Source organism: Littorina saxatilis, unplaced genomic scaffold (genome assembly GCF_037325665.1).
Source record: "Littorina saxatilis isolate snail1 unplaced genomic scaffold, US_GU_Lsax_2.0 scaffold_576, whole genome shotgun sequence".
NCBI classification, from domain to species: Eukaryota; Metazoa; Mollusca; class Gastropoda; order Littorinimorpha; family Littorinidae; genus Littorina; species Littorina saxatilis.
The window spans coordinates 73174-83260 of NW_027126393.1; the positions used below are offsets into that span (position 1 = coordinate 73174).

General features: G+C 43.6%; 1 protein-coding gene across 1 annotated transcript in view; it reads left to right on the forward strand.

The window, feature by feature from the left end:
- LOC138954831 (receptor-type guanylate cyclase gcy-28-like) overlaps positions 1 to 6962 on the forward strand; it is a gene marked incomplete at its 3' end in the record, with an annotated part of 11427 nt that extends 4465 nt beyond the window's left edge. The window contains exons 2-4 of the mRNA XM_070326595.1: positions 4912 to 5113; positions 6004 to 6139; positions 6871 to 6962. Coding sequence (XP_070182696.1) covers positions 4912 to 5113; positions 6004 to 6139; positions 6871 to 6962 — 430 coding nt within the window. The remainder of the gene's footprint in view (positions 1 to 4911; positions 5114 to 6003; positions 6140 to 6870) is intronic.
- Positions 6963 to 10087: the final 3125 nt, after the last annotated feature.

Sequence of the window (10087 nt, forward strand, 5' to 3'; positions counted from 1 at the left end):
GCGCATGCGTTCGTGTCAGCGAATGGTAAACGGGATTTGGCAGACTTGTAATCTCGTTGCAGACCGTTCAGACGAGGATTTGGACGAGAAAGGGAGAGTGCTTAATGGCTCTTTCTCTCCATTTTAGGTGGGTTGGTCGGAGGATTTCAGAGGATTTCAGAGTCACGGGAGGGAGGGGTCTGTTGTTGTTCGCCCCTAGAGTTTGTCTGTGCTTATCTGGGATTTTGTTTGTTTTGCTTTTGTTTTGGTTCAAGGTTTTTGTCTCTTTGTTTGTTTTCTTTTTGTTTGAATTTATTTCTTTGTGTGTTGCCTTCTTGGTTTGTTTAATTCTGTTTAGTTTGTTTTTTTGTGTGCTTGTTTCTGTGTTTTGTCTTTTGTTTGTTTGTTTAAGCCTTTATTTTTAGTTCTTTTTGCTTCTATCATTTCTGTGCCGATATCAATCAATCCATCTTATGTTTCATTATTTTCTTTAGTTTTGATTGCTGTTGTGTTGCCCCCCCCCTCCCCCCTTCCAACTTCGTAAAGTAATTCGGAGATTCATTCATATTTTCAGTGATTACTCTTCTTTTGATTTCGACTTGTTTTGTAAAGTGTAAGCACGCACTGTTTACATCATTGTGTTTGTACAGACAGAAAGAGGCACCCCTCTTACAAATAATTAAAACAAAGCTCACAGAGAGGTTGTGTTATATAAGTAGCATACTATTGCAATTATTTTCTTCCACGGCTCAGATAAGCGTAATTTTACTGTTTGTTACGCTCCATAAAGTGATGAAACATACATTGATCTTGCACTTAAAGGTACCTTAAGTATGGATCTGAGAACTGCGTAGATTTTCGCTAGTCCCCTTTTAATGAATGTATCCTGCCCAGCGTTTGAATTGAACCGTTTAATGACGCCCTTGGCCTGAGGCAGTTTTAAACAATGTTCAAAGCTCTGCTGTGGGCCAAAAGCTCAAAGCAACCGTGTGGTTGTCGAACAAAGGGTAGAGATCGAAAGACGAAAAACAGTTCAGATATAATGTAGCCGCCAGAAACTATAAACAATGCATCTTAGTTAACGGATGTGTTTTATGTCTGTAACCGCTCTACACTGCATGGCAATTTTCCTTGTATTTTTATAAGGACAGTACAATGTTGAGTCTTGAGTCTTGAGATTTCATTTGCCTTTCAGTTGGGGAATGTTAGGTCCATAGTTCAATGCAGCATAGGTTGGCATGGTCCGGAGGGAAATTCAGATTCTTCTTTGTGAGACATTACTTCTCCGTGTTGATGGCTCATTCATGCAAAGACCAGAGGTTATGGCAAAGGTTATGTGGACACAATTAGTGTAGATCGTAATGGTCATGATTATAAGCATCGTCAAGGATCGCTTTCATCAAATCGGTGTAAGGTGCATCCATAAAAGCACACAGAGAATGAAATCAAGCATCATGATGTCCGTTAAAATGTTATAGAATGTGTCCCAATGATGCCGAAGTATTATGCAAATGAATTTCGTCAAAATGGCATTGCTCAGAAGATGCTTTTGCATCTACATAATTTTTGTACTTTACCGCTGTGGATTTTAGGACGGTAAAGTTCATGCAATCACCTGGGAAATCTGAATTTTATACAAAAGATAATGTTGCACAATGGATTACCGGATAGTCTCCCTTTAAATGCAATCGTCTGAGCTTCCCGGCTTGGCAATGTTTTCTCTCGTTTAAGTTTGATAGGCATCATTACCGCGTTAACCAGGATTGTAAAGGTTTTATCGCTGCAATATAAAGTGTCTCCACACACGTAATTAGTGGTATAGTCTGCATAGTAATTGCCTCTTTTGATGTCTTTCTTGGCCCGGGAGAGAGCTGTAATGACCCTGATTTCAGTCTTGCGTCTGTCGTTTTATGCTTTACAAAGGCAATCAAAACGATGGTTGGCTGTGTGCTGCCGACAATGGGTTTTTGAGATTCTATTTTTTTGTAGGTTTATTAGTTCGGAATGTTCTTCCTGTTCTTCTCGAGCATTGTGCCAGTATAATGTCTGAATTGCAGAATCAATCTTTCGTATGCCCTTTTATGCTTCAATAGGGCAGCAAACACGATCGTTGCCTACTACTGTTGATGCACTTGGGAAATCGAATGTCTTTGTGAGTTTATATTATACGGAATTAACTGTCTCTTCTTCTGGAGCACCGTATCAGTATTATATCGGAATATCATTAAAACAAAAAGGTGTTTTTTTATATTTGGAAACGTTCTGCCTGTAAGGAATTTTTAAGGATTATGTCTGGATGATTAATTGAACATATAGACATAGCTGAATGCTTGAAATGATTCAGGGGTCTATAAACATCATGGTTCAAGGGGTAATTTGAATGAAAGGGTTACGCGGATATGTTCCAGACATATATTATGCCCATTCAGGAGGGCGTAAGATGGAGACTCAAACAGACAGACAGACAGACAGAGAGAAAGAGAAAGAGAGAGAGAGAGAGAGAGAGAGAGAGAGAGAGAGAGAGAGAGAGAGAGAGAGAGAGAGAGAGGGCAGAAGGTAGACAGACAGACAGACAGACAGTCAGAAACAGACAGAAAGGCAAAAAAAAACCTAACAAAATGCAATAAGAGACACATACTTATTAAGACTAATTAAGAGGGCGAGACAGAGACAGGGGAAAAGAGAGAAAAGGGAGCGTATGCAAACAGTAACACACAGAAGAAAAGCAAGAATGTAAGATCATTGACTCTGTCCTTCTATATCGTAAATCTCTTTCACATGTCCATCTTAAAATACGTTATCGCCGAATACTCACAGCAGCACGTTCGGTGTGTATTGGCTTGTGCGTCTGGCTTCATTGAATTAATAATCAAGGTACCGAACAAAAGTATCGAGATATTGACAGACAGCGACGGAGTCAGAGAAATGTGTGAATGTTAACTACCTCCTGAAGTCTAGCAGATACCGTAAAAGAAAGTTTAAATGGAGCCAAGCCTGCGATCAAGATAAGCATCGACACAGACATAGATAAATAGACAATATTAGTCACCTACTTTCGGATTGCAAGGCACCACAACTCTACCATTAGGCATTAAACATAATTAGCGATATTGCTGTGTTTTAAAGACGAAATAAAACAACATCATCATCATCATCATCATCATCATCATCATCATCATCATCATCATCATCATCATCATCATCATCATCATCATCTCTATCTCTCTCTCTCTGTCTCTGTCTCTCTCTGTCTCTCGTTTAATTTGTTAATTGTCATGTTGCTTTACTTGTTTATCATTTATTAGACATTTGTATTAGAAGTAAGGACCGTTTGTAAGAAAAGGCGTCGCCTTAAACCTCTATCCTTAAAAAATAAAGTGCCATCATCATCATCATCATTATCATCATCATCATCTCTCTCTCTCTGTCTCTGTCTCTCTGTCTCTGTCTCTGTCTGGCTCTGTCTGTCTCTCTGTCTCTGTCTCTGTCTCTCTCTCTCTCTCTCTCTCTCTCTCTCTCTCTCTCTCTCTCTCTCTCTCATGTGTCCTCATGTCTCTTTAGCACCCTTCCTCAGCACCTTGTCCTTTACTCTTTCATCACCCAGCAAAACCGGCACGGTTGGCCTAGTGGTAAGGCGTCCGCCCCGTGATCGGGAGGTCGTGGGTTCGAACCCCGGCCGGGTCATACCTAAGACTTTAAAATTGACAATCTAGTGGCTGCTCCGCCTGGCGTCTGGCATTATGGGGTTAGTGCTAGGACTGGTTGGTCCGATGTCAGAATAATGTGACTGGGTGAGACATGAAGCCTGTGCTGCGACTTCTGTCTTGTGTGTGGCGCACGTTATATGTCAAAGCAGCACCGTGGTCGGCTGGGCGTTAAGCAAACAAAAAAAAACAAAAAAATCACCCAGCACACAAGAGTCTCGCTTTTGTCTTCGGAACGAGCTTCTGGACAATTTGTCAGATACGTTTACTTTCTGTATTTTATGTGTTCGTCTGTCTGTCCACGTAAAAGACCGCTTGGTCAGAGCTGTGATCGTAAAGACGGTCCTTGTTGAGCTCCAAGTCCACTATGCGAAGACTTGACCGAAAACTGAGTGCAAAAACTCCGAGTGGCCAGCTTCGCGAAGACTTGACCGAAAACTGAGTGCAAAAACTCCGTGCGGCCAGCTTCGCGAAGACTTGACCGAAAACTGAGTGCAAAAACTCCGTGCGGCCAGCTTCGCGAAGACTTGACCGAAAACTGAGTGCAAAAACTCCGTGAAGCCAGCTTCGCGAAGACTTGACCGAAAACTGAGTGCAAAAACTCCGAGTGGCCAGCGTTGCGAAGACTTTACCGAAAACTGAGTGCAAAAACTCCGTGCGGCCAACTTCGCGAAGACTTGACCGAAAACTGAGTGCAAAAACTCCGTGCGGCCAGCTTCGCGAAGACTTGACCGAAAACTGAGTGCAAAAACTCCGAGTGGCCAGCGTTGCGAAGACTTTACTGAAAACTGAGTGCAAAAACTCCGAGTGGCCAGCTTCGCGAAGACTTGACCGAAAACTGAGTGCAAAAACTCCGAGTGGCCAGCTTCGCGAAGACTTGACCGAAAACTGAGTGCAAAAACTCCGTGCGGCCAACTTCGCGAAGACTTGACTGAAAACTGAGTGCAAAAACTCCGAGTGGCCAGCGTTGCGAAGACTTTACCGAAAACTGAGTGCAAAAACTCCGAGTGGCCAGCTTCGCGAAGACTTGACCGAAAACTGAGTGCAAAAACTCCGTGCGGCCAGCTTCGCGAAGACTTGACCGAAAACTGAGTGCAAAAACTCCGTGCGGCCAGCTTCGCGAAGCATACTTTGCTTAGTCGACTTCGCCCAGTTAAGGACAGGCTTAACATGTTGTTATGTCACAATTACACGTTCCTATAACATACCTTGCTTTGTTTTCACCCAGCAAGGATACGAGCGAGCGGCCATGGTACCGAGCCAACGACACGGCGGAGAGAAACGCCAAGGCCAAGAAGGCGTACGAGGCCTTGATGACGGTCACGCTGCGGAAACCCACCTCTCCCGAGTACAAGCAGTTCTCCAAGACCGTCAAACAGAAGGCTGAAGTGATGTACAAAGACGAGAACTTCACGTATGGAGAGGAGGAGGTAGGTTTTGATGGTGTGGATGTATGGATGTTTTTTTGTTGGTTTACCTAACTATCTGTGTGTTTGTCCACATTTTGTTTAGTTTTGTTTTGATTTGCATCCTTGGGCGAGGTTGATTTACTACAGATGGAAGAAAATACTCTTTTGTTTGTTTGCTGTTTGTTTGTTTCCCTAATACGTTTCTACAGACTCCTTTGGGGTTTTCTTGAAGATGTGTTAGGACATTCTGTCTGTCTTTCTGTTCAACTGATGTCTATACCCACCTGCCCCTCTGCTTCTCTGCTTCTTCTTATCTCATACAATTTTAGGTATTGTTCTAGTATTCACTAATGTTGTATTGATATTACTGGCACCCCTTTTAAACTGATATGGTTTTTACCTTTACAAGGCGACGATGTGAATTTGTGATGTAGATATGTGGCTGGTTATGTGTGAGTATGCAAATAATTGTGGGTGTGTGTGTGTGTGTGTGTGTGTGTGTGTGTGTGTGTGTGTGTGTGTGTGTGTGTGTGTGTGTCTGTGTGTGTGTGTCTGTGTGTGTCTGTGTGTGTCTGTGTGTGTCTCTGTGTGTGTGTGTGTGTGTGTGTGTGTGTGAGTTGTGTCTGTGTGTGCATGACAGTGTAATGTACGTATGTATGCATGCATGGTGATGTGTGTCTGCATATGTGTCTGGTTGGTTTTTATTTTATTTTTACCGTGCCGTGCCAAGATGAAATCCTTTTGCAAAATTGGTGAATAAATATCTTGTATCTTGTATACCCTGGACTATCTGGACTATCTCTGTCTCTGAACATTCTGATTTTGGAAAGACGTCTAAAGATAGTCAAAGACACGATGGTGATAACAATACTGTTTCAAACAGTAGACTGACTGGCATGCTGTCTTTGCAGGTGAACAGTTTCGTGGGAGCTTTTCACGACGCCGTGATTCTGTACGCCCTGGCTCTGAACGAGAGTCTGGAGGCTGGCGTGTCCATCTCCAATGGCTCTGAAATCACGCGTCGCATGTGGAACAGAACTTTTGATGGTGAGTATATATACAATGTTAGTTCAAAAACATATCCAGCTTCAGTTAACTCCGACATTTTATTAGCATTATTTAGAAGGGGAAAAAAAGGTAATTTTGGGGGGAATTTTAATCCATTTTCAAGTTACACAAACACGATACACAACTGAGGAAAATCGATGTTAACTGGTACTTTGACTTATCTTTGAATTGTTGTTACTTCCAACATGGACGCAGAAAAACGACAGCATATTTTACCTCTCTGTGTTGTTTGTTGAAATAAAAGCCAAGCCTGAATATACATAGGTATATGGCGGGCTAAATGTACCACATTTGAACATTACATGCATCACAGCGATCTTGTAACTGATTCGTACCCAGAAAAGTGCAAGATTGTCACCGATCTTTCAGGATAATAGCTAGTCGAACCTGTTTATAACGACCACCCAAGGGACTGACCAGAAGTGATAGTTGTAGTCAGTTGGTCACTATGGAATTATAGACAGGTGGTAACCATGGAAATGTAAACGATATAGGGATACTTTGGGATTTTTGTTGTAGGCAGGTGGTAGCTATGGAAATGGAAATGATATAGGGATACTTTGGGGTAGTCGTTGTGGGCAGGTAGTAGTGATTGGGAGGTGGTCGCCAGCTCAGGGTAGGTTCAACATGTCGCCAGAAAAACGACCCAATATTAAACATGACAAAGATCACAACCATGATTGTAATAAACACTGATGATTGTGTTTCAGGAATTACGGGCACGGTCAGTATCGATGCTAACGGAGACAGAAACGCGGACTATTCCTTGCTGGATCTGGATCCTGTCTCGGGCAAGTTCCATGTAAGTTTTGTTTTTCAATATTTCGCTTAGTGTATTTTGATCCAGTTTCCGGATTTGCTGCGTACGTGTGGGATATATCGGTATATCTGGTGAAAGAAACTGACTTTCAAGTTATATACTGTTCAAAAAAAGAAACGCATAGTTGCTACTTGCCAAATTTGTTTTATTTTTCGAAACAATTAACAGAAAATCCAATATTTAGATTATTTGTTTGAAATTTGGTATGGACACAGTTGAATGCACACACAGTTCATTTGCATCTTCAAATCAATCAGTCAATCAATACGATTGGGTGCCGAGGCTGTCAAGTCAGTAGGGGGTGTGACTGCCTTGAGCAGCAACAACTGCCCGGCACCTTCTGGGCATGGACTGGATCAGATGCCGGATATCTTGCTGTGGGATGGTGTCCCACTCCTCCTGAAGTGCCTGCAATAGATCGCGGTGATTTGCCGGCGCTTCTTCTCGCCTGCGCACACGTCTGTCCAATTCATCCCAGAGGTGTTCTATCGGGTTCATGTCTGGCGACATGGATGGCCAGGGAAGCACCTGGACATGGTGGTCGGTGAGGAACTGGGTGGTGAGTCGTGCTGTGTGCGGGCGAGCGTTTTCCTGCTGGAATATGGCATCCTGGTCAGCCAGAAGAGGAAGGGCGTGTGGGCGCAGAATTTCCTCCACGTATCGCTGGGCAGTTATGCGCCCTTGGACGTGCACCAGGGTGCTCCTTCCAGCGGTATTGAGCGCCCCCCACACCATGACGCCTCCACCACCATGAACGGGTGCCTCATCCACAGTTGGGCGCGTAACGTTCGTTTACTCTCCGGTAGACCCTCCTCCGACCATCATGTCGCTGGAGCAGGAAGTAGGACTCGTCGCTGAACCACACGTGTCTCCAGTGATTCCGGACGGTCCAGCGAAGGTGCTGGTTGCCCCACTGCACTCGGTTCTGGCGATGGCGGCGGGTGAGGACAGCTCCTCTGTGAGGTCTGCGAGCTCTCAAACCAGCTTCATGCAGGCGGTTCCGCACGGTCTGGTCCGATAATCGGTGTGGCCTGGGGAGAGCCTGGACAGAAGATGAGGCCGACAGGAAACGATTCCGGAGGTGGCGGAGCCGTATGAAGCGGTCGTGAGCAGCAGTTGTCGCCCTTGGTCTTCCCGCTCGTGGCAAGTCAGCAACGGAGCCAGTGGCTTGAAACCTGACCCACAGTCTACTGATGGTGCTCTGGAACACGTGGAAGTGCCTGGCGATTGCACTTTGACTTTGGCCTGCTTGTAAACGACCCAATGCAATTTGGCGGTCTTCTCTGCTCAATCGGGCCATCTTTCGTCGCTGAATTGTCGTCTGATTTCTTTGTGGCGAACAATCCGCTTTTATGGGTTTTGGAAGACATGGTGAGAGCTCAATATTCCCCGAGTTTCACGAGATTACACTGAAGCATGACGAGTGGTCATGCCAAATGAGCAATTTTGACATTGTAGCCACTGATAACGCATGCGTCACGTGCAGAGCTCACTTGTGGCAATGGACGAAAGGTCGACGACCAGATAAACATTTTCTGCAGTTTGGTGGATATCCTTGTAGCCATATAACTAAATTAACCAAATATTACAAGCTATGCGTTTCTTTTTTTGAACAGTATATATATTTAACTTGAAAATACTTAATAACAGAAGATGCATTTTAAAGGCAACTTTGGAGTATTGTGTTAGAACATAATGAGCCTCAGTAACTTGGGTAGAGCATACTCATTAAACTGCCCCCCCCCCCCCCCCCCGCACGCCCCTACACGTTCTCCCCCACCGCCACCCCCCCCCCCCAAAAAAAAAAGAACCCCCCTTTTAAGACCTAAACCCATCCTAAAAAATATGGTCTTTAAATGGAGGGAGTCTTAAATTGTGGGTAATTCAAAAGGGGTTATGAACAGAAAATCTGACAAAACAGGGTCTTAAAGGTGAGGGAGTCTTAACTTGGGGTGGGGGGTGGGGGTGGGGGGGGGGCTTAAAATGGGGGTTCCACGGAATAGGGAAATGAGGGAGGGGGAGAGAAGGGGAGGTGTGTGACGGCGGGTGTTTTTATATTTAGTCAAGTTTTGACTAAATATTTTAACGTAGAGGGGGGAATCGAGACGAGGGTCGTGGTGTATGTGTGTGTGTGTGTGTGTGTGTGTGTGTGTGTCTGTCTGTCTGTCTGTCTGTGTGTGTGTGTAGAGCGATTCAGACTAAACTACTGGACCGATCTTTATGAAATTTGACATGAGAGTTCCTGGGTATGAAATCCCCGAACGTTTTTTTCATTTTTTTGATAAATGTCTTTGATGACGTCATATCCGGCTTTTCGTGAAAGTTGAGGCGGCACTGTCACGCCCTCATTTTTCAACCAAATTGGTTGAAATTTTGGTCAAGTAATCTTCGACGAAGCCCGGGGTTCGGTATTGCATTTCAGCTTGGTGGCTTAAAAATTAATTAATGACTTTGGTCATTAAAAATCTGAAAATTGTAAAAAAAAATAAAAATTTATAAAACGATCCAAATTTACGTTTATCTTATTCTCCATCATTTGCTGATTCCAAAAACATATAAATATGTTATATTCGGATTAAAAACAAGCTCTGAAAATTAAATATATAAAAATTATTATCAAAATTAAATTGTCGAAATCAATTTAAAAACACTTTCATCTTATTCCTTGTCGGTTCCTCATTCCAAAAACATATAGATATGATATGTTTCGATTAAAAACACGCTCAGAAAGTTAAAACAAAGAGAGGTACAGAAAAGCGTGCTATCCTTTTTAGCGCAACTACTACCCCGTTCTTCTTGTCAATTTCACTGCCTTTGCCATGAGCGGTGGACTGACGATGCTACGAGTATACGGTCTTGCTGAAAAATTACATTGCGTTCACTTTCATTCTGTGAGTTCCACAGCTACTTGACTAAATATTGTATTTTCGCCTTACGCGACTTGTTGTTTGTTTGTTTGTTATACGATCCAAAACTGATACCGTTTTTCTATAGGGGGACGGGAGGTGTGAGAGGGAATGGGAGGAAGGGGGGGGGGGCTTGCATCGAGAGAATGTTTACGTCCACAACCCTGGAATCTTTCCCTCATTAAAGTTCGAATCAACAGA